At 52.5% G+C, this 25249-nt stretch overlaps 1 protein-coding gene and 1 long non-coding RNA gene across 2 annotated transcripts in view; one reads left to right on the forward strand and one right to left on the reverse strand.

The window, feature by feature from the left end:
• LOC135999473 (uncharacterized) overlaps positions 1–10237 on the forward strand; it is a 14612-nt gene extending 4375 nt beyond the window's left edge. Inside the window, exons 3-5 of the long non-coding RNA XR_010607693.1 lie at positions 128–264; positions 5024–5115; positions 9905–10237. This is a non-coding gene — a long non-coding RNA (uncharacterized LOC135999473). The remainder of the gene's footprint in view (positions 1–127; positions 265–5023; positions 5116–9904) is intronic.
• On the reverse strand, positions 132–24572 carry PCK2 (phosphoenolpyruvate carboxykinase 2, mitochondrial). The gene is made up of 9 exons (XM_065653037.1): positions 24489–24572; positions 21541–21713; positions 19647–19853; positions 17403–17590; positions 13156–13318; positions 9853–10071; positions 5001–5138; positions 2661–2756; positions 132–644 (listed from the first exon to the last, which is right to left on the reverse strand). The coding sequence occupies exons 1-9, from the start codon at positions 24545–24547 to the stop codon at positions 184–186; spliced, it is 1704 nt and encodes a 567-aa protein (XP_065509109.1). The 5' UTR covers positions 24548–24572; the 3' UTR covers positions 132–183.
• Positions 24573–25249: the final 677 nt, after the last annotated feature.

Consider the following 25249-nt stretch of genomic DNA (forward strand, 5'->3'; position numbering starts at 1 on the left):
AATTGGGTCGAAACGGGGTCGAAACGGGGTCGAAACGGCTCAAAGCGGTCGCGGACTGGGTGGGAACGGGGCCAAAGCGGCCGAGACGTCGCGAAATCGGTGGGGAAAGGCCTCAAATCGGTTGCAGGTCTTTAATCCAAGATGGCCGCCGCGCCAAGATGGCCGCCGCAAGATGGCCGCCCCCTACATGGCTCGGACCCGCCCCTCCAGCCCCTCCAGCTGCTCCGCGATCTGATTGGGCAGCTCGGCGCCGTAATTCTCCAGGTAGAAGCGCCTGAGCTCTCGCGTTTCCCGCTCCCAGAAGGCTTTGCTGAGCGGGAACAACTTCCTGTGCTCGTCCCCGCCCACCCCCAGCGCCCCCTCCAATGGGAACCAGCCGATGGGCGTGGCCCGCGCCGGCTCCGCCCCCTGCACGCGCCGGCAGATCCAGGCCAGCACGCGGATGTTGTGGCCGAAGCCCGGCCAGGCGGCGCTGCCGGTGGCGTCGTCGCGCAGGAACCAGTTGACGTGGAAGAGGCGCGGGAGGGGCGGGGCCCCCGCGGGGCGGGGCCGGGCGCCCAGCGCCAGCCAATGGGAGAGGTGCCGGGCCGCGTTGTAGCCGAAGAACGGGCGCATGGCGAAGGGGTCGTGCAGCAGGCGGCCGCCTGCGGGGGGGGGGCGGCGGCCGAGACGCGGCGTTACGGGGGGGGGCCGGCGGGTTTGGGGGGAAATATGGGGGAAATATGGGGGGTTTGGGGGAAATATGGGGGGTTTGGGGGAAATATGGGGGAAATATGGGGGGAAAAGTGGGGGTTTGGGGGAAATATGGGGGAAATATGGGGGGTTTGGGGGAAATATGGGGGGTTTGGGGGAAATATGGGGGAAATATGGGGGGAAAAGTGGGGGTTTGGGGGAAATATGGGGTTATGGGGGGAAATATGGGAATATGGGGGAAATATGGGGGTTTGGGGGGAATGTGGGGGGTTTGGGGGGAAATATGGGGATTTGGGGGGAATATGGGGAATATGGGGGTTTGGGGAGAATATGGGGGTTTGGGGGATATGGGGGAGATTTGGGGGAAATATGGGGGTTTGGGGGAAATATGGGGTTATGGGGGGAAATATGGGGGGAAAGTGGGGGAAAAAATGGGGGGTTTGGGGGAAATATGGGAATGTGGGGGAAATATGGGGGTATGGGGGAAATATGGGGGTTTGGGGGAAATATGGGGTATACGGGGAAAATATGGGGGAAATATGGGGGTTTGGGGGGAATGGGGGGGTTTGGGGGGAAATATGGGGGGAAAAGTGGGGGAAAAAATGGGGGTTCAGGGGAAATATGGGGATTTGGGGGAAATATGGGGAATATGGGGGTTTGGGGGGAATATGGGGAATTTGGGGGTTTGGGGGAAATATGAGGGTTTGGGGGGAATGTGGGGGTTATGGGGGGAAATATGGGGGGTTTGGGGGGAAATATGGGGGGAAAAGTGGGGGAAAAAATGGAGGGTTCGGGGGAAATATGGGGAATATGGGGGTTTGGGGGGAATATGGGGGAAATGTGGGGGTTTGGGGGAAATATGGGGTTATGGGGGGAAATATGGGGGAAATATGGGGGTTTGGGGGGAATGTGGGGGGTTTGGGGGGAAATATGGGGGGAAAAGTGGGGGGTTCAGGGGAAATATGGGGATTTGGAGGAAATATGGGGAATTTGGGGGTTTGGGGGGAATATGGGGGAAATATGGGGGTTTGGGGGGAATATGGGGGGGTTTGGGGGAATGTGGGGGTTATGGGGGGAAATATGGGGGGAAATATGGGGGTTTGGGGGATATGGGGGAGATTTGGGGGAAATATGGGGGTTTGGGGGAAATATGGGCGTTATGGGGGGAATTTGGGGGGGAGTTTGGGGGGTTTGGGGAAATATGGGGGGCAATATGGGGAGATTTAGAGAGAAATACGGGGGATTTGGGGGAAACATGGGGGTTTGAGGGAATGGGGGATTTGGGGGGAAATATGGGGGTTATGGGGGGGAAATGTGGGGGGATTTGGGGGAAACATGGGGGTTTGGGGGGAAAAATGGGGATTTTGGGGAAAGGTTCAAGTCACGGGGTGGTGTCAAGTTATGGGGTGGAATAGGCAAGTTATGGGACAGAAGGAGCAGCTTATGGGGCAGAAGGAGCAGGTTGTGGGGCAGGTTATGGGGCAGAGAAGCTGGTTATAGGGCAGAGCGGTCAGTTACGGGGCACAGGGGTCAGTTATAGGGCTGGTTATGGGGCAGAGGGATCAGTAATGGGGCAGAGGGGTCAGTTATGGGGCTGGTTATGGGGCAGAGGGGCCAGTCATGGGGCAGAGGGGTCAGCTATGGGGCAGAGGAGCTGGTTATGGGGCAGAGGGGTCAGTTATGGGGCAGAGGGGTCAGTTATGGGGCTGGTTATGGGGCAGAGGGGTCAGTCATGGGGCAGAGGGGTCAGTTATGGGGCTGGTTATGGGGCAGAGGGGTCAGTTATGGGGCTGGTTACGGGGCAGAGGGGTCAGTTATGGGGCAGAGGGGTCAGTTATGGGGCCGGTCATGGGGCAGAGGAGTCAGTTATGGGGCAGAGGGGTGAGCTATGGGGCTGGTTACGGGGCAGAGGGGTCAGTTATGGGGCCGGTCATGGGGCGGAGGTGCCGCCGTGGGGCAGGACCCACCGGTGTGCTCGGCGGCCGCCGTGGCCTCGCTCCTCATGGCGCTGCCCACGAAGACGCCGTGGGGCCAGTCGAACGCCTCGAACACCAGCGGCACCCCTGCCCCATAGAGACCCACAGAGGCCTTAGACACCCAGGGGGACCCATAGAGACCCATAGAAATCATAGGGACCCATAGGGACCCATAGGGACCCATAGAGACCCATAGGGACCCATAGGGACCCATAGAACCCATAGAGACCCATAGGGACCCATAGGGACCATAGAGACCCATAGAGACCCATAGAGACCTTAGAGACCCTTGGGGACCCATAGAGACCCATAGAGACCCATAGGGACCCATAGAGACCCATAGAGACCCATAGGGACCCATAGGAACCATAGAGACCCATAGAGACCCATAGAGACCCCTAGGGACCATAGAGACCCATAGAGACCCATAGGGACCCATAGGGACCCATAGAGACCCATAGGGACCATAGAGACCCATAGAGACCCATAGGGACCCATAGGGACCATAGAGACCCATAGAGACCCATAGAGACCCTTGGGGACCCATAGAGACCCATAGAGACTCATAGGGACCCATAGGAACCATAGGGACCCATAGAGACCCATAGGGACCCATAGAGACCCATAGGGACCCATAGGAACCCATTTGCCTCATTTTTCCCCGATTCCCCTCACTTTTCCCCAGTTTCCCCCATGTTTTCCTCACTTTTCCCCAATTTCCCCCATTTTTCCCTCAGTTTTCCCCCAATTTACCCAATTTCCCCTCAGTTTTCCCCCAGTTTCCCCCAATTTCCCCTCAGTTTTCCCTCGGTTTCCAAGTTTCCCTCACCTTTTCCCCAGTTTCCCCTCACTTTTCCCCAATTTCCCCTCATTTTTCCCGAATTTCCCCGCTGTTTTCCTCATTTTTCCCTCATTTTTCCTCAGTTTTTCCCCCATTTCCCCCATGTTTTCCTCATTTTTCCCCAATTTCCCTTCAGTTCCCCCAATTTCCCCCATTTTTTCCTCAGTTTTTGCCCGATTTCCCCAAGTTTCCCTCAGTTTCCCCCAATTTCCCCCATGTTTTTATCAGTTTTCACCCAATTTCCCCCAATTTCCCCCATTTTTCCCTCACTTTTCCCCAATTTCCCCCCAGTTTTCCCCAATTTTCCCCACGTTTCCCTCACTTTTTCCCCGAATTTCCCCTCAGTTTTCCCCAATTTCCCCTCAGTTTTCCCCAATTTTCCCCATGTTTCCCTCACTTTTTCCCCCAATTTTCCCTCAGTTTTCCCCAATTTCCGCAATTTCCCCTCTGTTTCCACCAATTTCCCCCATTTTTCCCTCACTTTTCCCCAATTTTCCCCAATGTTTCCCTCAGTTTTCCCCCATTTTCCCCTCAGTTTCCCCCATGTTTTTCTCAGTTTTCCCCAATTTCCCCCATGTTTTTCTCAGTTTTCACCCAATTTTCCCTCAGTTTTCCCCAATTTCCCCTCAGTTTTCCCCAATTTCCCCCATTTTCCCCTCACTTTTCCCCAATTTCCCCTCACTTTCCCCCCATTTCCCCTCAGTTTCCCCCAATTTCCCCCATGTTTTTCTCAGTTTTCCCCAATTTCTCCTCAGTTTTCCCCCCATTTCCCCTCAGTTTTCCCCAATTTCCCCCATGTTTTTCTCAGTTTCCCCCAATTTTCCCCATGTTTCCCTCAGTTTCCCCCAATTTCCCTCAGTTTCCCCCCATTTCCCCAATTTCCCTCAGTTTCCCCCAATTTCCCTCCGTTTCCCCCCATTTCCCCCATTTTCCCTCAGTTTCCCCCAATTTCCCCTCAGTTTCCCCCATGTTTCCCTCACTTTTCCCCAGTTTCCCCTCAGTTTCCCCCAATTTCCCCCATTTTCCCTCAGTTTTCCCCCAATTTCTCCTCAGTTTTCCCCCATTTTCCCCCAATTTCCCCCCAGTTTCCCTCATTTTCCCCCAATTTCCCCCATGTTTCCCTCACTTTTCCCCAATTTCCCCTCAGTTTTCCCCAAGTTTCCCTCAGTTTTCCCCAGTTTCCCCTCAGTTTCCCCCAATTTCCCCCATTTTCCCTCAGTTTTCCCCCAATTTCTCCTCAGTTTTCCCCCATTTTCCCCCCATTTCCCCCATTTTCCCTCAGTTTCCCCCAATTTCCCCTCAGTTTCCCCCATATTTCCCTCAGTTTTCCCCCAGTTTCCCCTCAGTTTCCCCCAATTTCCCCCATGTTTCCCTCAGTTTCCCCCCGTTTCCCCTCAGTTTCCCCCATGTCCCCTCAGTTTCCCCCAGTTCCCGCCCCGTTTCCCTCATTTTTCGCCGGTTTTCCCCGCTTTCGCCCGTTCCCGGGTCACCGCTGGGCCTCCTGCCGCCGAAGACGATGGCGTCGATGGGGACGCCCGCCGGGTCCTCCCAGGCCGGGTCCATGATGGGGCAGTTGGCGGCCGGCGCGCAGAACCGCGAGTTGGGGTGAGCCGAGGGCTCGGGGTCGCCTGGGGGGGACAGAGCGGGTGGAAACGGGGAAAAAACGGGGAAAAACGGGGAAAAAACGGGGAAAAAACGGGCGGAAACGGGGACAAGATGGCCGCCCGGGGAGACAAGATGGCCGCCCTGGGGGGGGAAACGGGGATAAAACGGCTCCGAATTGGGTTGAAATGGGTCCAAATGGAGCCAGGAATGAGCTAGATGGGGTGAAAATGGTGAAAAAAGGGGTGAAAACGGTGAAAAAAATGGGTGGAAACGGGGACAAGATGGCCGCCCGGGGAGACAAGATGGCCGCCCTGGGGGTTGAAACGGGGATAAAACGGCTCCGAATTGGGTTGAAATGGGTCCAAATGGAGCCAGGAATGAGCTAGATGGGGTGAAAATGGTGAAAAAAGGGGTGAAAACGGTGAAAAAAGGGGTGGAAACGGTGAAAAAAATGGGTGGAAACGGGGACAAAATGGGTGGAAACGGGGACAAGATGGCCGCCCGGGGAGACAAGATGGCCGCCCTGGGGGGGGAAACGGGGATAAAACGGCTCCAAATTGGGTTGAAATGGGTCCAAATTGGGTTGAAATGGAGACAGGAAGGGGCCAAATTGGGTGAAAATCGTCCAAAGTGGGGACAAAATGGCTCCAAACGGGGTCGAAATGGCAGCAAATTGGGTCGAAATGGCGGGAAAAGGGGCCGAATCGGGGCCAAAATGGCTCCAAATGGGGGCAAAACGGCAGCAAATTGGGGCAAAACGGTGTCAAACTGGGGCCAAAATGGTGGCAAATTGGCTCCGAATGGGGCCAAACTGGGTCAAAATGGGGCCAAACTGGGGCCAAAATGGCTCCGAATGGGGCCAAACTGGTGGCAAATTGGGGCCAAAATGGTGGGAAATGGGGCCAAAATGACGGGAAATGGGGTCAAAATGGCTCCAAATGGGGTCAAAATGGCGGCAAATTGGACCAAACTGGGGCCAAAATGGCTCCAAATGGAGTCAAAATGGCGGCAGATCGCACCAAACTGGGGCCAAAATGTCAGCAAACGAGGCCAAAATGGCGGAAAAACGGGGCCAAAATGGTGGGAAATGGGGCCAAAATGGCTCCAAATGGGGTCAAAACGGCGGCGCATCGGACCAAACTGGGGCCAAAATGGCTCCAAAGGGGGCCAAAATGGGGCCAAAATGGCAGCAAACGAGGCCAAAATGGCTCCAAATGGGGCCAAAATGGCGGCAAATTGGACCAAAATGGGGCCAAACTGGCTCCAAATGGGGTCAAAGTGGTGGCAGATTGGACCAAACTGGGGCCAAAATGTCAGCAAACGAGGCCAAAATGGTGGAAAAACGGGGCCAAAATGGTGGGAAATGGGGCCAAAATGACGGGAAATGGGGTCAAAATGGCGGCACACATCAGACCAAACTGGGGCCAAAATGGCTCCAAATGAGGCCAAACTGGGGCCAAAATGGCTCCAAATGGGGCCAAACTGGGGCCAAAATGGCTCCAAATGGGGTCAAAATGGCGGCAGATCGGACCAAACTGGGGCCAAAATGTCAGCAAACGAGGCCAAAATGGCGGAAAAACGGGGCCAAAATGGTGGGAAATGGGGCCAAAATGACGGGAAATGGGGTCAAAACGGCGGCAAATTGGACCAAACTGGGGCCAAAATGGCTCCAAACGAGGCCAAAATGGGGCCAAAATGGCTCCAAATGGGGTCAAAGTGGCGGCAAATCGGACCAAACCGGGGCCAAAATGTCAGCAAACGAGGCCAAAATGGCTCCAAATGGGGCCAAACCGGGGCCAAAATGGCTCCAAATGGGGTCAAAATGGCGGCAGATCGGACCAAACTGGGGCTAAAATGTCAGCAAACGAGGCCAAAATGGCGGAAAAACGGGGCCAAAATGGTGGGAAATGGGGCCAAAATGACGGGAAATGGGGTCAAAACGGCGGCACATCGGACCAAACTGGGGCCAAAATGGCTCCAAACGAGGCCAAAATGGGGCCAAAATGGCTCCAAATGGGGTCAAAGTGGCGGCAAATTGGACCAAACTGGGGCCAAAATGGCTCCAAATGGGGTCAAAATGGCGGCAGATCGGACCAAACTGGGGCCAAAATGTCAGCAAATGACGCCAAAATGGTGGAAAAACGGGGCCAAAATGGTGGGAAATGGGGCCAAAATGACGGGAAATGGGGTCAAAATGGCGGCACACATCAGACCAAACTGGGGCCAAAATGGCTCCAAATGAGGCCAAACTGGGGCCAAACTGGGGCCAAAATGGCTCCAAATGGGGCCAAAATGTGGCCAAAATGGCTCCAAATGGGGCCAAAATGGCTCCAAATGTGGTCAAAATGGCGGCAGATCGGACCGAACTGGGGCCAAAATGTCAGCAAACGAGGCCAAAGTGGCGGAAAAACGGGGCCAAAATGGTGGGAAATGGGGCCAAAATGACGGGAAGTGGGGTCAAAACGGTGGCAAATTGGACCAAACTGGGGCCAAAATGGCTCCAAATGGGGTCAAAGTGGCGGCAAATCGGACCAAACTGGGGCCAAAATGGCTCCAAATGGGGTCAAAATGGCGGCAGATCGGACCAAACTGGGGCCAAAATGTGAGCAAACGAGGCCAAAATGGCGGAAAAATGGGGCCAAAATGGTGGGAAATGGGGCCAAAATGACGGGAAATGGGGTCAAAACGGCGGCAAATTGGACCAAACTGGGGTCAAAATGGCTCCAAATGGGGCCAAAATGGTGGCAAATTGGACCAAACTGGGGCCAAAATGTCAGCAAACGAGGCCAAAACGGTGGAAAAACGGGGCCAAAATGGTGGGAAATGGGGCCAAAATGGCTCCAAATGGGGTCAAAACGGCGGCACATCGGACCAAACTGGGGCCAAAATGGCTCCAAACGAGGCCAAAATGGGGCCAAAATGGCTCCAAATGGGGTCAAAGTGGTGGCAAATTGGACCAAACCGGGGCCAAAATGTCAGCAAACGAGGCCAAAATGGCGGAAAAACGGGGCCAAAATGGTGGGAAATGGGGCCAAAATGGCTCCAAATGGGGTCAAAACGGCGGCACATCGGACCAAACTGGGGCCAAAATGGCTCCAAACGAGGCCAAAATGGGGCCAAAATGGCTCCAAATGGGGTCAAAGTGGTGGCAAATTGGACCAAACTGGGGCCAAAATGGCTCCAAATGGGGTCAAAATGGCGGCAGATCGGACCAAACTGGGGCCAAAATGTCAGCAAATGACGCCAAAATGGTGGAAAAAACGGGGCCAAAATGGTGGGAAATGGGGCCAAAATGACGGGAAATGGGGTCAAAATGGCGGCACACATCAGACCAAACTGGGGCCAAAATGGCTCCAAATGAGGCCAAACTGGGGCCAAACTGGGGCCAAAATGGCTCCAAATGGGGCCAAAATGTGGCCAAAATGGCTCCAAATGGGGCCAAAATGGCTCCAAATGTGGTCAAAATGGCGGCAGATCGGACCGAACTGGGGCCAAAATGTCAGCAAACGAGGCCAAAGTGGCGGAAAAACGGGGCCAAAATGGTGGGAAATGGGGCCAAAATGACGGGAAGTGGGGTCAAAACGGTGGCAAATTGGACCAAACTGGGGCCAAAATGGCTCCAAATGGGGTCAAAGTGGCGGCAAATCGGACCAAACTGGGGCCAAAATGGCTCCAAATGGGGTCAAAATGGCGGCAGATCGGACCAAACTGGGGCCAAAATGTGAGCAAACGAGGCCAAAATGGCGGAAAAATGGGGCCAAAAATGGTGGGAAATGGGGCCAAAATGACGGGAAATGGGGTCAAAACGGCGGCAAATTGGACCAAACTGGGGTCAAAATGGCTCCAAATGGGGCCAAAATGGTGGCAAATTGGACCAAACTGGGGCCAAAATGTCAGCAAACGAGGCCAAAACGGTGGAAAAACGGGGCCAAAATGGTGGGAAATGGGGCCAAAATGGCTCCAAATGGGGTCAAAACGGCGGCACATCGGACCAAACTGGGGCCAAAATGGCTCCAAATGGGGCCAAAATGGGGCCAAAATGGCTCCAAATGGGGTCAAAGTGGCGGCAAATTGGACCAAACTGGGGCCAAAATGTTAGCAAACGAGGCCAAAATGGCAGAAAAATGGGGCCAAAATGGTGGGAAATGGGGCCAAAAATGACGGGAAATGGGGTCAAAACGGCGGCAAATTGGACCAAGCTGGGGCCAAAATGGCTCCAAATGGGGCCAAAATGGCTCCAAATGGGGTCAAAATGGCGGCAAATCGGACCAAAATGGGGCCAAACCGGGGCCAAAATGGCTCCAAATGGGGTCAAAACGGCGGCAAATTGGACCAAGCTGGGGCCAAAATGGCTCCAAATGGGGCCAAACCGGGGCCAAAATGGCTCCAAATGGGGTCAAAACGGCGGCAAATTGGACCAAACTGGGGCCAAAATGGCTCCAAATGGGGTCAAAATGGCGGCAAATCGGACCAAAATGGGGCCAAACCGGGGCCAAAATGGCTCCAAATGGGGTCAAAATGGCGGCAGATCGGACCAAACTGGGGCCAAAATGTCAGCAAACGAGGCCAAAATGGCGGCAAATGGGGCCAAAATGGCGGCAAATGGGGCCAAAATGGCGGCGAACGGCGCCCAAAATGGCGGGAAACGGGGCCCAGACGGCGCCCGAAATAGGCGGAAACCGTGCGGAAACGCGTCAAAACGGGTGGAGACGTGGGGTTTTGGCCCCCAGCCCCCACCTGGCGCCCAGGGCCGGCCCAGCCAGGACGTGACGGTGGTGCCGGGGGGCAGCTGGCGGTCGATGGGGTCCCAGCAGGCGCCGCCGTCGCTGGTGTGGCCCACGTTGGTGAAGATGGTGTCGCGCCGGATGGTGGCCATGGCCACCGGGTTGGTGCTCGGGGACGTGCCCGGGGCCACGCCGAAGAACCCGCGCTCGGGGTTGATGGCGCGGAGGCGCCCTGGTCGGGGAGGAACGCGGCGGCGTCAGCGCCCGCGCTTCTGCCTCAGGTTCGCCAGGTTCCCCTGCTTTTCACCCAGTTTTCCCTCCGTTTTCACCCCGTTTTCACCCCGTTTTCACCCAGTTTGCCTCAGTTTCCCGCGGTTTTCACCCATTTTCCCTCCGTTTTCACCCAGTTTTCCCTCCGTTTTCACCCAGTTTTCCCTCAGTTTTCACCCCGTTTTCCCTCCGTTTGCCTCAGTTTCCCTCGGTTTTCACCCAGTTTTCCCTCAGTTTTCACCCAGTTTTCCCTCCGTTTTCACCCAGTTTTCCCTCCGTTTGCCTCAGTTTCCCTCGGTTTTCACCCAGTTTTCCCTCAGTTTTCACCCAGTTTTCCCTCCGTTTTCACCCAGTTTTCCCTCCGTTTTCACCCAGCTTTACCTCCGTTTTCACCCAGTTTTCCCTCCGTTTGCCTCAGTTTCCCTCGGTTTTCACCCAGTTTCCCTCCGTGTTCACCCAGTTTTCCCTCCGTTTTCCCTCCGTTTTCACCCAGTTTTCCCTCCGTTTGCCTCAGTTTTCACCCAGGTTTCCCTCACTTTTCACCCAACTTTACCTCAGTTTCTCTCAGTTTCCACCCAAGTTTCCCTCAGTTTCTCTCAGTTTTCACCCAGTTTTCCCTCAGTTTCCCTCAGTTTCTCTCAGTTTTCACGCAATTTTCCCTCAGTTTCCCTCCGTTTTCACCCCGTTTTCCCTCCGTTTTCACCCCATTTTCCCTCCGTTTGCCTCAGTTTCCCTCGGTTTTCACCCATTTTCCCTCCGTTTTCACAAAGTTTTCCCTCGGTTTTCACCCAGTTTTCCCTCGGTTTTCACCCAGTTTTCCCTCCGTTTTCACCCAGTTTTCCCTCCGTTTGCCTCAGTTTCCCGCGGTTTTCACCCAGTTTCCCTCCGTTTGCCTCAGTTTCCCGCGGTTTTCACCCAGTTTCCCTCCGTTTTCACCCAGTTTTCCCTCCGTTTTCCCTCGGTTTTCACCCAGTTTTCCCTCTGTTTTCACCCAGTTTTCCCTCCGTTTGCCTCAGTTTCCCTTGGTTTTCACCCATTTTCCCTCCGTTTTCACCCAGTTTTCCCTCGGTTTTCACCCAGTTTTCCCTCCGTTTTCACCCAGTGTTCCCTCCATTTTCACCCCGTTTTCCCTCTGTTTCCCTCAGTTTCCCTCCGTTTTCACCCAGTTTTCCTGCGGTTTTCACCCAGTTTTCCCGCGGTTTTCACCCAGTTTTCCCTCACTTTTCACCCAGCTTTACCTCAACTTTCGCTCAGTTTTCACCCAGTTTTCCCTCGGTTTTCACCCAGTTTTCCCTCCGTTTTCACCCCGTTTTCCCTCCGTTTTCACCCAGTTTTCCCTCAGTTTCCCTCGGTTTTCACCCATTTTCCCTCCGTTTTCACCCAGTTTTCCCTCGGTTTTCACCCAGTGTTCCCTCCGTTTTCCTCCGTTTTCACCCAGTTTTCCCTCCGTTTGCCTCAGTTTTCACCGAGGTTTCCCTCACTTTTCGCCCAACTTTACCTCAGTTTTCATCCAGTTTTCCCTCAGTTTCCCTCAGTTTCCTTCAGTTTTCACCCAGCTTTACCTCAGTTTGCCTCAGTTTTCACCCAGTTTTCCCTCACTTTTCACCCAGCTTTACCTCAACTTTCGCTCAGTTTTCACCCAACTTTACCTCAGTTTCCCTCTGTTTTCACCCAGTTTTCCCTCCGTTTCCCTCAGTTTCCCTCGGTTTTCACTGAGTTTTCCCTCCGTTTTCACCCAGTTTTCCCTCCGTTTGCCTCAGTTTTCACCCAGGTTTCCCTCACTTTTCGCCCAACTTTACCTCAGTTTGCCTCAGTTTTCACCCAATTTTACCTGTTTGCCTCAGTTTTCACCCAGTTTTCCCTCAGTTTCCCTCAGTTTCTCTCAGTTTTCACCCAACTTTACCTCAGTTTGCCTCAGTTTTCACCCAGTTTTCCCTCACTTTTCACCCAGCTTTACCTCAACTTTCGCTCAGTTTTCACCCAACTTTACCTCAGTTTCCCTCTGTTTTCACCCAGTTTTCCCTCCGTTTTCACCCAGTTTTCCCTCCGTTTTCACCCAGTTTTCCCTCCGTTTGCCTCAGTTTCCCTCCGTTTTCACCCCGTTTTCCCTCGGTTTTCACCCAGTTTTCCCTCCGTTTTCACCCAGTTTTCCCTCCGTTTTCACCCAGTTTTCCCTCAGTTTGCCTCAGTTTTCACCCAGGTTTCCCTCACTTTTCGCCCAACTTTACCTCAGTTTGCCTCAGTTTTCACCCAGTTTTCCCTCAGTTTCCCTCAGTTTCTCTCAGTTTTCACCCAACTTTACCTCAGTTTCCCTCGGTTTTCACCCAGTTTTCCCTCACTTTTCACCCAGCTTTACCTCAACTTTCGCTCAGTTTTCACCCAGTTTTCCCTCTGTTTTCACCCAGTTTTCCCTCTGTTTCCCTCAGTTTGCCTCGGTTTTCACCCAGTTTTCCCTCCGTTTTCACCCAGTTTTCCCTCCGTTTGCCTCAGTTTCCCTCGGTTTTCACCCAGTTTTCCCTCCGTTTTCACCCAGTTTTCCCTCGGTTTTCACCCAGTTTTCCCTCCGTTTGCCTCAGTTTTCACCCAACTTTACCTCAGTTTGCCTCAGTTTTCACCCAGTTTTCCCTCAGTTTGCCTCAGTTTTCACCCAGTTTTCCCTCACTTTTCACCCAGCTTTACCTCAGTTTCCCTCAGTTTTCACCCAAGTTTCCCTCAGTTTCCCTCAGTTTTCACCCAATTTTCCCTCAGTTTCCCTCAGTTTTCACCCAGTTTTCCCTCACTTTTCACCCAGCTTTACCTCAACTTTCCCTCACTTTTCACTCAACTTTACCTCAACTTTCCCTCAGTTTTCACCCAACTTTACCTCAGTTTCCCTCAGTTTTCAGCCAACTTTCCCTCAGTTTCTCTCAGTTTTCACCCAATTTTCCCTCAGTTTTCACCCTATTTTCCCTCACTTTTCACCCAACTTCCCCCCAGTTTCCCGCCATGTTCCCCCCATGTTTCCCCCCACTTCCCCCCATTCTTCCCCGTTCTGCCCCGTTTCCACCGTCGTCATCGAAGCGCATCCAGGCGATGTCGTCGCCCACGCAGGTCACGCTCCAGCCGGGCAGCGCCGGGGTCATCATGGCCAGGTTGGTTTTGCCGCAGGCGCTGGGGAACGCGGCCGCCAGGTACCGCTTCACCCCCTGCGGGTCCCGCACCCCCAGGATCTGCCAAAACGGGGAAAAATGGGGAAAAACGGTGCGAAATGGGCCACAAATGGGGCTGAAATGGGCCCAAAATTGGCCAGAAATGGGTCTGAAAAGGGCCAGAAACGGGTCTAAAATAGGCCAGAAATGGGCCCAAAATTGGCCTAAAATGGGTCAGAAATGGGTCTGAAATGAGCCAGAAATGGGTCTGAAATGGGCCCAAAATTGGCCTCAAATGGGTCTGAAAAGGGCCAGAAATGGGTCCAAAATAGGCCAGAAATGGGCCCAAAATTGGCCTCAAATGGGTCTGAAAATGGCCAGAAACAGGTCTAAAATAGGCCAGAAATGGGCCCAAAATTGGCCTAAAATGGGTCAGAAATGGGTCTGAAATGAGCCCAAAATTGGCCTCAAATGGGTCTGAAAAGGGCCAGAAATGGGTCTAAAATAGGCCAGAAATGGGCCCAAAATTGGCCAAAAATGGGTCTGAAAAGGGCCAGAAATGGGTCTGAAGTGGGTCTAAAATAGGCCAGAAATGGGCCCAAAATTGGCCTAAAATGGGTCTGAAAAGGGCCAGAAATGGGTCTGAAGTGGGTCTAAAATAGGCCAGAAATGGGCCCAAAATTGGCCTCAAATGGGTCTGAAAAGGGCCAGAAATGGGTCTAAAATAGGCCAGAAATGGGCCCAAAATTCGCCAAAAATTGGTTTGAAAAGGGCCAGAAATGGGTCTAAAATAGGCCAGACATGGGCGTGAAATAGGCCCCAAATGGTCCTAAAATAGGCCAAAAATGGGCCCAAAATTGGCCTAAAATGGGTCTGAAAAGGGCCAGAAATGGGTCTAAAATAGGCCAGAAGTTGGCGTGAAATAGGCCCCAAATGGTCCTAAAATCAGGCAGAAATGGGCCCAAAATTGGCCTGAAATGGGTCTGAAAAAAGCCCCACATGGGCCTAAAATAGGCCAGAAATGGGTCTAAAATGGGTCCAAAATTGGCCTAAAATGGGTCTGAATTAGGCCCGAAATGGGTCTGAAATGAGCCTGAAAAGGGCCAGAAATGAGCCCAAAATTGGCCTAAAATGGGTCTGAAATGAGCCAGAAATGGGTCTGAAATGGGCCCAAAATTGGCCTGAAATGGGTCAGAAATGGGTCTGAAATGGGCCCAAAATTGGCTGAAAATGGGTCTAAGATGGGCCTGAAATCAGCCAGAAATGGGCCTAAAACAGGCCAGAAATGAGTCTAAAGTGGCCCCCAAATTGGCCTAAACCAGGTCTGAAACGCGCCCCCAAATCCCTGTTTTCCGCCCCAAACCGCTGTCACCGCCACGTCCTTGCACAACCAGCCCCCAAACTCCTGGTTTTTTCCCCCAAATCTCTGGTTTTTCCCTGGTTTTGTCACCAGCATGTGCTCGGACAGCTGGCCCCCAAACCCCCGGGTTTTCCCCCCTGTTTTTTCCCCCCGTTTTTTCCGCGTTTTTCCTTTTTTTTTTTTTGGCTATTTTTCCCCTGTTTTTTCCCCGTTTTCTCCCGGTTTTCTCCCCATTCCCCACCAGCATGTGCTCGGCCAGCCAGCCCCCAAACCCCCGTTTTCCCCCCCGTTTTCCCCCTTGTTTCCTCCCCGTTTTTCCCCCAGTTTTCCCCCATTTTTCCCCCCATTTCCCCCCCCCCCGTTTCTCCCCGTTTTTTCCCCCGTTTCTCCCTGTTTTTTCCCCAGTTTCTCCCCGTTTTTTCCCTGTTTCTCCCCGTTCCGCACCAGCATGTGCTCGGCCAGCCAGCCCCCAAACCCCCGTTTTTTCTCCCATTTTTTCCCCCGTTTTTTCCCCCTTGTTTCCCCCCGTTTTCCCCCATTTTTCCCCCGTTTCCCCCCCATTTTCCCCCCCGTTTCTCCCCATTTTTTCCCCCGTTTCTCCCCGTTTTTCCCCCCGTTTCTCCCCGTTTTTTCCCCCGTTTCTCCCTGTTTTCTCCCCTTTCCCCCCACTCCGCACCAGCATGTGCTCGGCCAGCCAGCCCCCAAACCCCCGTTTCTCCCCCATTTTCCCCCGTTTCCCCCTGTTTCTCACCGTTTCCCCCCGTTTCCCCCCGTTTCCTCCCCCGTTTCCCCCTGTTTCCTCCCCCGTTTCCCCCCGTTTCCCCCCGTTTCCCCGTTTCTCCCTGTTTCCCCCCGTTTCTCCCCCATTTTCCCCCGTTTCTCCCCGTTTCCCCCTGTTTCCCCCCGTTTCTCCCCCATTTTCCCCCGTTTCTCCCCGTTTCCCCCCGTTTCCCCCCGTTTCTCCCCCATTTTCCCCCCGTTTCCCCCGTTTCCCCCCGTTTCCTCCCGTTTCTCCCCGTTTCCTCCCCCATTTTCCCCCCGTTTCCCCCCGTTTCTCCCGTTTCCCCCCGTTTCCCCCCGTTTCCCCCCGTTTCTCCCCATTTTTCCCCCGTTCCTCCCCGTTTCCTCCCCGTTTCCCCCCATTTCCCCCCGTTTCCCCCCATTTCTCCCCCATTTTCCCCCCGTTTCTCCCCGTTTCCCCCCGTTTCCCCCCGTTTCCCCCCGTTTCTCCCCATTTTTCCCCCTGTTTCCCCCCGTTTCTCCCCCATTTTCCCCCCGTTTCCCCCGTTTCTCCCCGTTTCTCCCCGTTTCCCCCCGTTTCTCCCCGTTTCCCCCATTTCTCCCCGTTTCCCCCCGTTTCTCCCCATTTTTCCCCCCGTTTCTCCCCGTTTCCCCCCGTTTCTCCCCGTTTCCCCCGTTTCTCCCCGTTTCCCCCCGTTCCTCCCCATTTCCTCCCCGTTTCCCCCCGTTTCTCCCCGTTTCCCCCGTTTCTCCCCGTTTCCCCCTGTTTCTCCCCATTTTTTCCCCCGTTTCCCCCCGTTTCTCCCCGTTTCCCCCGTTCCTCCCCATTTCTCCCCGTTTCCCCCCGTTCCTCCCCGTTCCCCCCCGTTTCTCCCCGTTTCCCCCCGTTTCTCCCCATTTTTTCCCCCGTTTCCCCCGTTTCTTCCCGTTTCTCCCCGTTTCCCCCCGTTTCTCCCCCATTTTCCCCCCGTTTCCCCCCGTTTCTCCCTGTTTCCTCCCCCGTTTCTCCCCGTTTCCCCCCGTTTCCCCCCGTTTCCCCCCGTTTCCTCCCCATTTCCCCCCGTTTCCCCCCGTTTCTCCCCCATTTTCCCCCCGTTTTCTCCCCGTTTCCCCCGTTTCTCCCCCATTTTCCCCCCATTTTCCCCCCGTTTCCCCCCGTTCCCCCCGTTTCCCCCGTTTCTCCCTGTTTCCCCCCGTTTCCCCCCATTTTTTCCCCCGTTTCTCCCCGTTTCCCCCGTTTCTCCCCCATTTTCCCCCCGTTCCCCCCCATTTCCCCCCGTTTCCCCCCCGTTTCCCCCCATTTTTCCCCCTGTTTCTCCCCCATTTCCTCCCCGTTTCCCCCCGTTTCTCCCCATTTCTCCCCCATTTTCCCCCCGTTTCTCCCTGTTTCCCCCCGTTTCTCCCCGTTTCCCCCCATTTCTCCCCATTTCCCCCCGTTTCCCCCGTTTCTGCACCATTTTCCCCCCGTTTCTCCCCGTTTCCCCCCGTTTCCCCCCGTTTCTCCCTGTTTTTTCCCCGTTTCCCCCCGTTTCTCCCCATTTTTCCCCCCGTTTCCCCCCGTTCCCCCCGTTTCCCCCCGTTTCCTCCCCGTTTCTCCCCGTTTCCTCCCCCATTTTCCCCCCGTTTCCCCCCGTTTCTCCCCCATTTTCCCCCGTTTCCCCCCGTTTCCCCCGTTTCCTCCCCCATTTTCCCCCCGTTTCCCCCCGTTTCTCCCCATTTTCCCCCCCGTTTCCCCCCGTTTCCTCCCCATTTCCCCCCGTTTCCCCCCCGTTTCCCCCCGTTTCCCCCCGTTTCCTCCCCGTTTCCTCCCCGTTTCCCCCTGTTTCTCCCCCATTTTCCCCCCGTTTCCCCCCGTTTCCTCCCCGTTTCCCCCCGTTTCCTCCCCGTTTCCCCCCGTTTCCTCCCCGTTTCCCCCCGTTTCCCCCCGTTTCTCCCCATTTTTCCCCCCGTTTCTCCCCGTTTCCCCCCATTTCCCCCCGTTTCCCCCCCATTTCTCCCCGTTTCCCCCGTTTCCCCCCGTTTCTCCCGTTTCTCCCCGTTTCCCCCCGTCCCCCCGCTCCGCACCAGCATGTGCTCGGCCAGCCAGCCCTCGTCGCGCGCCATGCAGGAGGCGATCCGCAGAGCGAAGCACTTCTTCCCCAGAAGCGAGTTCCCGCCGTAGCCGCTGCCGTAGGAGGCGACGCGGCGCTGCGAGGGCAGGTGCGCGATCAGCGTCCGCGCCGGGTCGCACGGCCACGACGCCATGCCGGGGGCTGCAGCGCGACAAAGACACGTTGGCGGCACAGGAACGGCTTCTTCTGAGGGAAGAAACGGCGATTCTCGAGGGGAAAACGGCGGGTTTTGGGGGGAAAACGGCACTTCCCGGGGGGAAAGTGGCGGGTGTGGAGGGGAAGATGGCGGTTGGTGAGGGGACAGTGGTGGGTTTCGAGGGGAAAATTCTGGGTTTTGAGGGAAAAGTCATGTTTTTTGAGGGGAAAATGGCATTTTTTGAGAGGAGAATGGTAGGTTTTCGGGGTAAAATGGCGGTTTTTGAGGGGAAAAAGGTGGGTTTTGAGGGGAGAATGGTGGTTTTTGAGGGGAAAATGGCAGGTTTTGAGAGGAGAATGGTGGGGTTTGGGGGTAAAATGGTGGGTTTTGGGGGTAAAATGGTGGGTTTTGAGGGAAAAACCATGGTTTTTGAGGGGAAAATGGCATTTTTTGAGAGGAGAATGGGAGCTTTTCGGGGTAAAATGGCGGTCTTTGAGGGGAAAAAGGTGGTTTTTGAGGGGAGAATGGTGGTTTTGAGGGGAGAATGGTGGTTTTTGAGGGGAAAATGGCGGGTCTTGGGAGGAGAAATCATGTTTCTTGAGGGGAAAATGGATATTTTTGAGGGAAAAAATGGTGGGTTTTGAGGGGAAAGTGGCATTTTTTGAGAGGAGAATGGTAGGTTTTCAGGGTAAAATGGCGGTTTTTGAGGGGGAAAAGGTGGTTTTTGAGGGAAAAAAGGTGGGTTTTGAGGGGAAAATGGTGGTTTTTGAGGGAAAAACCGTGTTTCTTGAGGGGAAAATGGTGGGTTTTGAGGGAAAAATAATATTTTTTGAGGGGATGATGGTGGTTTTGGGGGGAAAATGGCGGTTTTGGGGGGAAAGTGGTGGGTGTGGAGGGGAAAATGGCGGTTGTTGAGGGGACAATGGTGGGTTTTGAGGGAAAAGTCATGTTTTTTGAGGGGAAAATGGCAGTTTCTGAGAGGAGAATGGGAGCTTTTCGGGGTAAAATGGCGGTTTTTGAGGGGAAAAAGGTGGGTTTTGAGGGGAGAATGGTGGTTTTTGAGGGGAAAATGGCAGGTTTTGAGAGGAGAATGGTGGGGTTTGGGGGTAAAATGGTGGGTTTTGGGGGAAAAAAGGTGGTTTTTGAGGGGAAAGTGGCATTTTTTGAGAGGAGAATGGTAGGTTTTCGGGGTAAAATGGCAGTTTTTGAGGGGAAAATGGTGGGTTTTGAGGGAAAAATAATATTTTTTGAGGGGATGATGGTGGGTTTAGGGGGGAATATGGCGGTTTTGGGGGGAAAGTGGCGGGTGTGGAGGGGAAAATGGCGGTTGGTGAGGGGACAGTGGTGGGTTTTGAGGGAAAAGTCATGTTTTTTGAGGGGAAAATGGCATTTTTTGAGAGGAGAATGGGAGCTTTTCGGGGTAAAATGGCGGATTTTGAGGGAAAAAAGGTGGTTTTTGAGGGGAAAAAGGTGGTTTTTGAGAGGAAAATGGCAGGTTTTGAGAGGAGAATGGTAGGTTTTCGGGGTAAAATGGCGGGTTTTGAGGGAAAAAAGGTGGTTTTTGAGGGAAAAAAGGTGGTTTTTGAGGGGAAAACCATGTTTTTTGAGGGGAAAATGGCCGATTTTGGGGGGAAAATGGCTGATTTCCGTGGGAAAAGGGCCAATTTATGTGGGAAAAGGGTCGATTCATGTGGGAAAGGGGCTGATTCATGGGGGAAAATGGCCGATTTTGGGGGGAAAATGGCCGATTTATGGGGAAGAAGGCCGATTCATGGGGGAAAATGGCCGATTTATGGGGAAGAAGGCCGATTCATGTGGGAAAATGGCCGATTTATGGGGAAAAAGGCCGATTCATGTGGGAAAAAGGCCGATTTCCGGGGGAAAAGGGCTGATTTATGTGAGATACTGACCAATTTATGTGGGAAAAGGGCCAATCTATGTGGGAAAACGGCTGATTTCTGGGGGGGAAATGGCCGATTTTTGGGGGGAAAACGGCCGGTTCACGGTGAAAAGCCCCGATCGGTGGGGGAAGGTGAGAGGTGACGCGTGGGGGTGTCTCACGGTCGCCGTCGCGCGGGCGCCCCAGCGCGTGCAGGCAGCGCACGAAGTCCCCGCGGGCCAGCGCGGCGCTGACGTAGTCGGCACCCACGCGCGTCATGATGCGCATGGAGGCCACGACGTAGGCGGAGTCGGTGAGCTGCAGCCCGGCGCGGCACAGCGCCGACCCGGGGGGGCCCATGCAGAACGGCAGCACGTACAGCGTGCGCCCTGCGGGGGGGACGGCGGGGATTGGGGGAAAACTGGGAATCTGGGGGGGGGTCGGGGGAGGTTCGGGGGGATTAGGAGGAGATTTGAGGAATTGGAAATTCGGGGAGAATTGAAGGAGGTTTGGGGGAATTCACAGAAGGAGGAGATTTGGGGGAATTGGAAATTTGGGGGGATTAAGAGGAAATTTGGGGAATTAGGAGATTTGGGGGGGGTCGGGGGAGATTTGGGGGATTTAGGAGGAGATTTGGGGGATTTAGGAGGAAATTTTGGGAACTGGAGGAGATCTGGGGGAATTAGGAAGAGATTTGGGGGAATTGGAAATTTGGGGGAATTAAGAGGAAATTTGGGGAATTAGGAGATTTGGGGGGGGTCGGGGGAGATTTGGGGGATTTAGGAGGAAATTTTGGGAACTGGAGGAGATTTGGGGGAATTAGGAAGAGATTTGGGGGAATTGGAAATTTGGGGAGAATGGGAGGAGGTTTGGGGGAATTAAGAGGAAATTCGGGGGAATTAAGAGGAGATTTGGGGGAATTGGAAATTTGGGGGAATTGGAAATTTGGGGGATTTAGGAGAAGATGGTCGGGGGAGGTTTGGGGGAATTAGGAGGAGATTTGGAGGAATGGGAGGAAATTTCATGGAAATTGGAGGAGATTTGGGGGAATTGGCAATTTGTGGATAATCGATTTTAAATTTGTGGAGAATTGTTTTAAAATTGTGGAGAATTGCTTTAAAAACCGGAGAATTTCTTTGGAATTGTGGAGAATTGATGTAAAGATTGGAAAATTGATTTGAAATTGTGGAGAATTGCTTTAAAATTGTGGAGAGTTGCTTTAAAAACTGGGGAATTTCTTTGAAATTGTGGAGAATTGATTTAAAAACTGGAGAATTGCTTTAAAATTGCGGAGAATTGATGTAAAGATTGGAAAATTGATTTGAAATTGTGGAGAACTGCTTTAAAATTGTGGAGAGTTGCTTTAAAAAGTGGAGAATTTCTTTAAAATTGTGGAGAATTGATGTAAAGATTGGAAAATTGATTTGAAATTGTGGAGAATTGCTTTAAAATTGCGGAGAATTGATGTAAAGATTGGAAAATTGATTTGAAATTGTGGAGAATTGCTTTAAAATTGCGGAGAATTGATGTAAAGATTGGAAAATTGATTTGAAATTGTGGAGAGTTGCTTTAAAATTGTGGAGAGTTGCTTTAAAAACTGGAGAATTTCTTTGAAATTGTGGAGAATCGATTTAAAAACTGGAGAATTTCTTTAAAATTGCGGAGAATTGATGTAAAGATTGGAAAATTGATTTGAAATTGTGGAGAATTGCTTTAAAATTGTGGAGAGTTGCTTTAAAAAGTGGAGAATTTCTTTAAAATTGTGGCAAATTGATGTAAAAATTGGAAAATTGATTTGAAATTGTGGAGAATTGCTTTAAAATTGCGGAGAATTGATGTAAAGATTGGAAAATTGATTTGAAATTGTGGAGAATTGCTTTAAAATTGTGGAGAATCGCTGTAAAATTGTGGAGAATCACTGTAAAATTGAGGAGGATCGCTGTAAAATTGAGGAGAATCGCTGTAAAATTGTGGAGAATCGCTGTAAAATTGTGGAGGATCGCTGTAAAATTGTGGAGGATCGCTGTAAAATTGTGGAGGATCGCTGTAAAGGTAAACTGAAGGCCTGGGAGGTACCTTCCATGCATCCGGGGAATCGCTCCTGCGCGGCCGCCTCGAAGTCCTGGGGGCTCATCCAGTTGCCCATGGCGGAGCCCGCGGCCGGGACGGCGTCGCCGCGGCGCTCGGTCACCAGCACCGTGCGCGACTCCACGCGCGCCACGTCCCGCGGGTCCGTGCGCGCCAGCCAGCTGCAGCGCAGCCACCGCCGGGGCGGGGTCCGCGTCCAGCGCGGAAGCCGGATCGGGACGGACGCGGAAATTGAAACGGAAATCGGAATCGAGGTGGAAGTTGGTGTCGAAATGGAAGTCGAAATTGGGATGCAGATCAGGATGGAAATGGAAATGGAGATCGAAATTGGAATGGAAATGGAAATCGAAATGGAAATTGATATTTGAATGGAGATCGAAATTGGAATGGAAATGGAGATCGAAATTGGAATGGAGATCGAAATTGGAATGGAAATGGAAATCGAAATGGAAATTGATATTGGAATGGAAATCGAAATTGGAATGGAAATTAAAATGGAAATGGAAATCAGAATTGGAATGCAGATCAAAATGGAAATGGAAGTGGAGATTGAAATTGGAATGGAGATCGAAATGGAAATGGAAATGGAAATTGGAATGGAAATCGAAATTGGAATGGAAATGGAAATCGAAATGGAAATTGATATTGGAATGGAGATCGAAATTGGAATGCAAATCAAAATGGAAATGGAAATCGAAATTGGAATGCAGATCAGAATGGAAATGGAGATCGAAATTGGAATGGAGATCAAAATTGAAATGGAAATCAAAATGGAAATGGAAATTGATATTGAAATGGAAATCGAAATTGGAATGGAGATCAAAATTGGAATGGAAATGGAAATTGGAATGGAGATGGAAATCGAAATGGAAATCGAAATTGGAATGGAGATCGAAATTGAAATTGGAATGGAGATCGAAATTGGAATGGAGATCGAAATCAAAATTGGAATGGAGATCGAAATTGGAATGGAAATGGAAATGGAAATAGATATTGAAATGGAAATCGAAATTGGAATGCAAATCAAAATGGAAATGGAGATTGAAATTGGAATGGAAATGGAAATCGAAATTGGAATGGAAATCAAAATTGGAATGGAAATGGAAATTGGAATGGAGATGGAAATCGAAATGGAAACAGATATTGAAATGGAAATCGAAATTGGAATGGAAATCGAAATGGAAATGGAGATCGAAATCGGAATGGAAATGGAAATCGAAATGGAAATCGAAATTGGAATGGAGATCGAAATCGAAATTGGAATGGAGATCGAAATTGGAATGGAGATTGAAATTGGAATGGAAATGGAAATCGAAATTGGAATGGAGATCAAAATTGGAATGGAAATGAAAATCGAAATGGAAATGAATATTGAAATGGAAATGGAAGTTGAAATTGGAATGGAAATTGAAATTGCAATGAAATGGAAATCGAAATTGGAAAGGAAATGGAAATCGAAATTGGAATGGAAATGGAAATTGAAATGAAGGTAAAAATCACATTTAGCTGAGTTTGTGAGGAGATTTGAGGTAAAGTCGGTGTTTTGAGTGACTTTGTGAGGGAATTTGAGGTAAAAATAATGTTTTGGGGGAGTCTGTGAGGAGATTGGAGGTAAATTTGGATTATTTGAGGGAGGTCGTGGGGGGATCTGCGCTACAAAATGGCGGCTTGGGGGCGACGTGCGAGGAGATTGGAGGTAAAAACGGCATTTTGAGTGACTTTATGAGGGGATCTGAGGTAAAAAATCATGTTTGGGGGGAGTTTGTGAGGAGATTTGGGGTAAAAACGGCATTTTGAGTGACTTTATGAGGGGATCTGAGGTAAAGAATCATGTTTGGGGGGAGTTTGTGAGGAGATTTGAGGTAAAAGTTGCATTTCAGGGGAGTTTGTGAGGAGATTGGAGGTAAAAAACGGTGTTTTGAGGCAGTTTGTGAGGAGACTGGAGGTAAAAAACGGTGTTTTGAGGCAGTTTGTGAGGAGATTGGAGGTAAAAAACGGTGTTTTGAGGCAGTTTGTGAGGAGATTGGAGGTAAAAAACGGTGTTTTGAGGCAGTTTGTGAGGAGATTGGAGGTAAAAACGGCATTTTGACTTTATGAGGGGATCTGAGGTAAAAAATCATGTTTGGGGGGAGTTTGTGAGGAGATCGGAGGTAAAAACGGCACTTTGAGTGACTTTATGAGGGGATCTGAGGTAAAAAATCATGTTTGGGGGGAGTTTGTGAGGAGATTTGTGGTAAAAAACGGTGTTTTGAGGCAGTTTGTGAGGAGATTGGAGGTAAAAGTTGGATTATTTGAGGGAGGTCGTGGGGGATCTGCGCTACAAAATGGCGGCTTGGGGGCGTCGTGTGAGGAGATTTGAGGTAAAAACGGCACTTTGAGTGACTTTATGAGGGCATCTGAGGTAAAAAATCATGTTTGGGGGGAGTTTGTGAGGAGATTTGAGGTAAAAAATCACATTTAGGTGATTTTGTGAGGAGATTTGAGGTTAAAATGGCATTTTGAGTGACTTTATGAGGGGATATGAGGTAAAAAAATCACATTTAGTTGAGTTTGTGAGGAGATTGGAGGTAAAAAACGGTGTTTTGAGGCAGTTTGTGAGGAGATTGGAGGTAAAAACGGCATTTTGACTTTATGAGGGGATCTGAGGTAAAAAATCATGTTTGGGGGGAGTTTGTGAGGAGATTTGTGGTAAAAATTGGTGTTTCGAGGCAGTTTGTGAGGAGACTGGAGGTAAAAGTTGGATTATTTGAGGGAGGTCGTGGGGGGATCTGCGCTACAAAATGGCGGCTTGTGGGCGTCGTGTGAGGAGATTCAAGCTGAAAAGCGCCATTTTCGGCCGTTTTTCGGCCGTTTGCCGGGCGTGTGGCACAACCCGAGCGTCCCCAGCGACAATACGGGTGTAAACCCCCCCCGGATTCGTGCTTTTCAGCCCTTACCAGTTGTCGTACTTGGGCAGCGGCAGCAGCGCGCCCTGGTCGCGCAGCAGCGCCAGCATGGCGGCCGCCTCGTCGGCGGAGCCGTCGCACAGCTTGAGCGCGCGGGGCCGGCACAGCCGAACCGTCTCCTCCACGAAGCGCCGGGCCGGGGGCGGCAGCGCCGCCAGCGCCTCGGCCGCCCCCTCGGGGGGGTCCCCGCCATCCTGGCTCAGGGGGCGCCGGGGGACGAACCTGAGCGGGGCGTTTGGTTTTTGGGGTGAAAAGTCGAGGTTTTTTTGTTTTTTTTTTTTTTTTTTTTTTTTCGGGGCCGCCGTTGCACAACCGGACTTTGGCGCCGCGGAGGATCGATATCCCACCCGCCACCCCCCCCCCGCAACCTCGGCAAGGGCAGCTCGAGCGGCCCCCCAGTAGGGGACAAAGGGCGCTGGGGAGGGACCCAGGAGTGCCCCGAGGGACCCAGGAGTGCCCTGAGGGACCCAGGAGTGCCCTGAGGGACCCAGGAATGCCCCGAGGGACCCAGGAGTGCCCTGAGGGACCCAGGAGTGCCCCGAGGGGACCCAGGAGTGCCCCAAGGACACAGGAGTTCAGGAGGGACCCAGGAGTGCCCTGAGGGACCCAGGAGTGCCCCGAGGGGACCCAGGAGTTCAGGAGGGACCCAGGAGTGCCCTGAGGGACCCAGGAGTTCAGGGGGACCCAGGAGTGCCCTGAGGGACCCAGGAGTTCAGGAGGGACCCAGGAGTGCCCTGAGGGACCCAGGAGTT

This window comes from Caloenas nicobarica, chromosome 28 (genome assembly GCF_036013445.1).
Source record: "Caloenas nicobarica isolate bCalNic1 chromosome 28, bCalNic1.hap1, whole genome shotgun sequence".
NCBI lineage: Eukaryota > Metazoa > Chordata > Aves > Columbiformes > Columbidae > Caloenas > Caloenas nicobarica.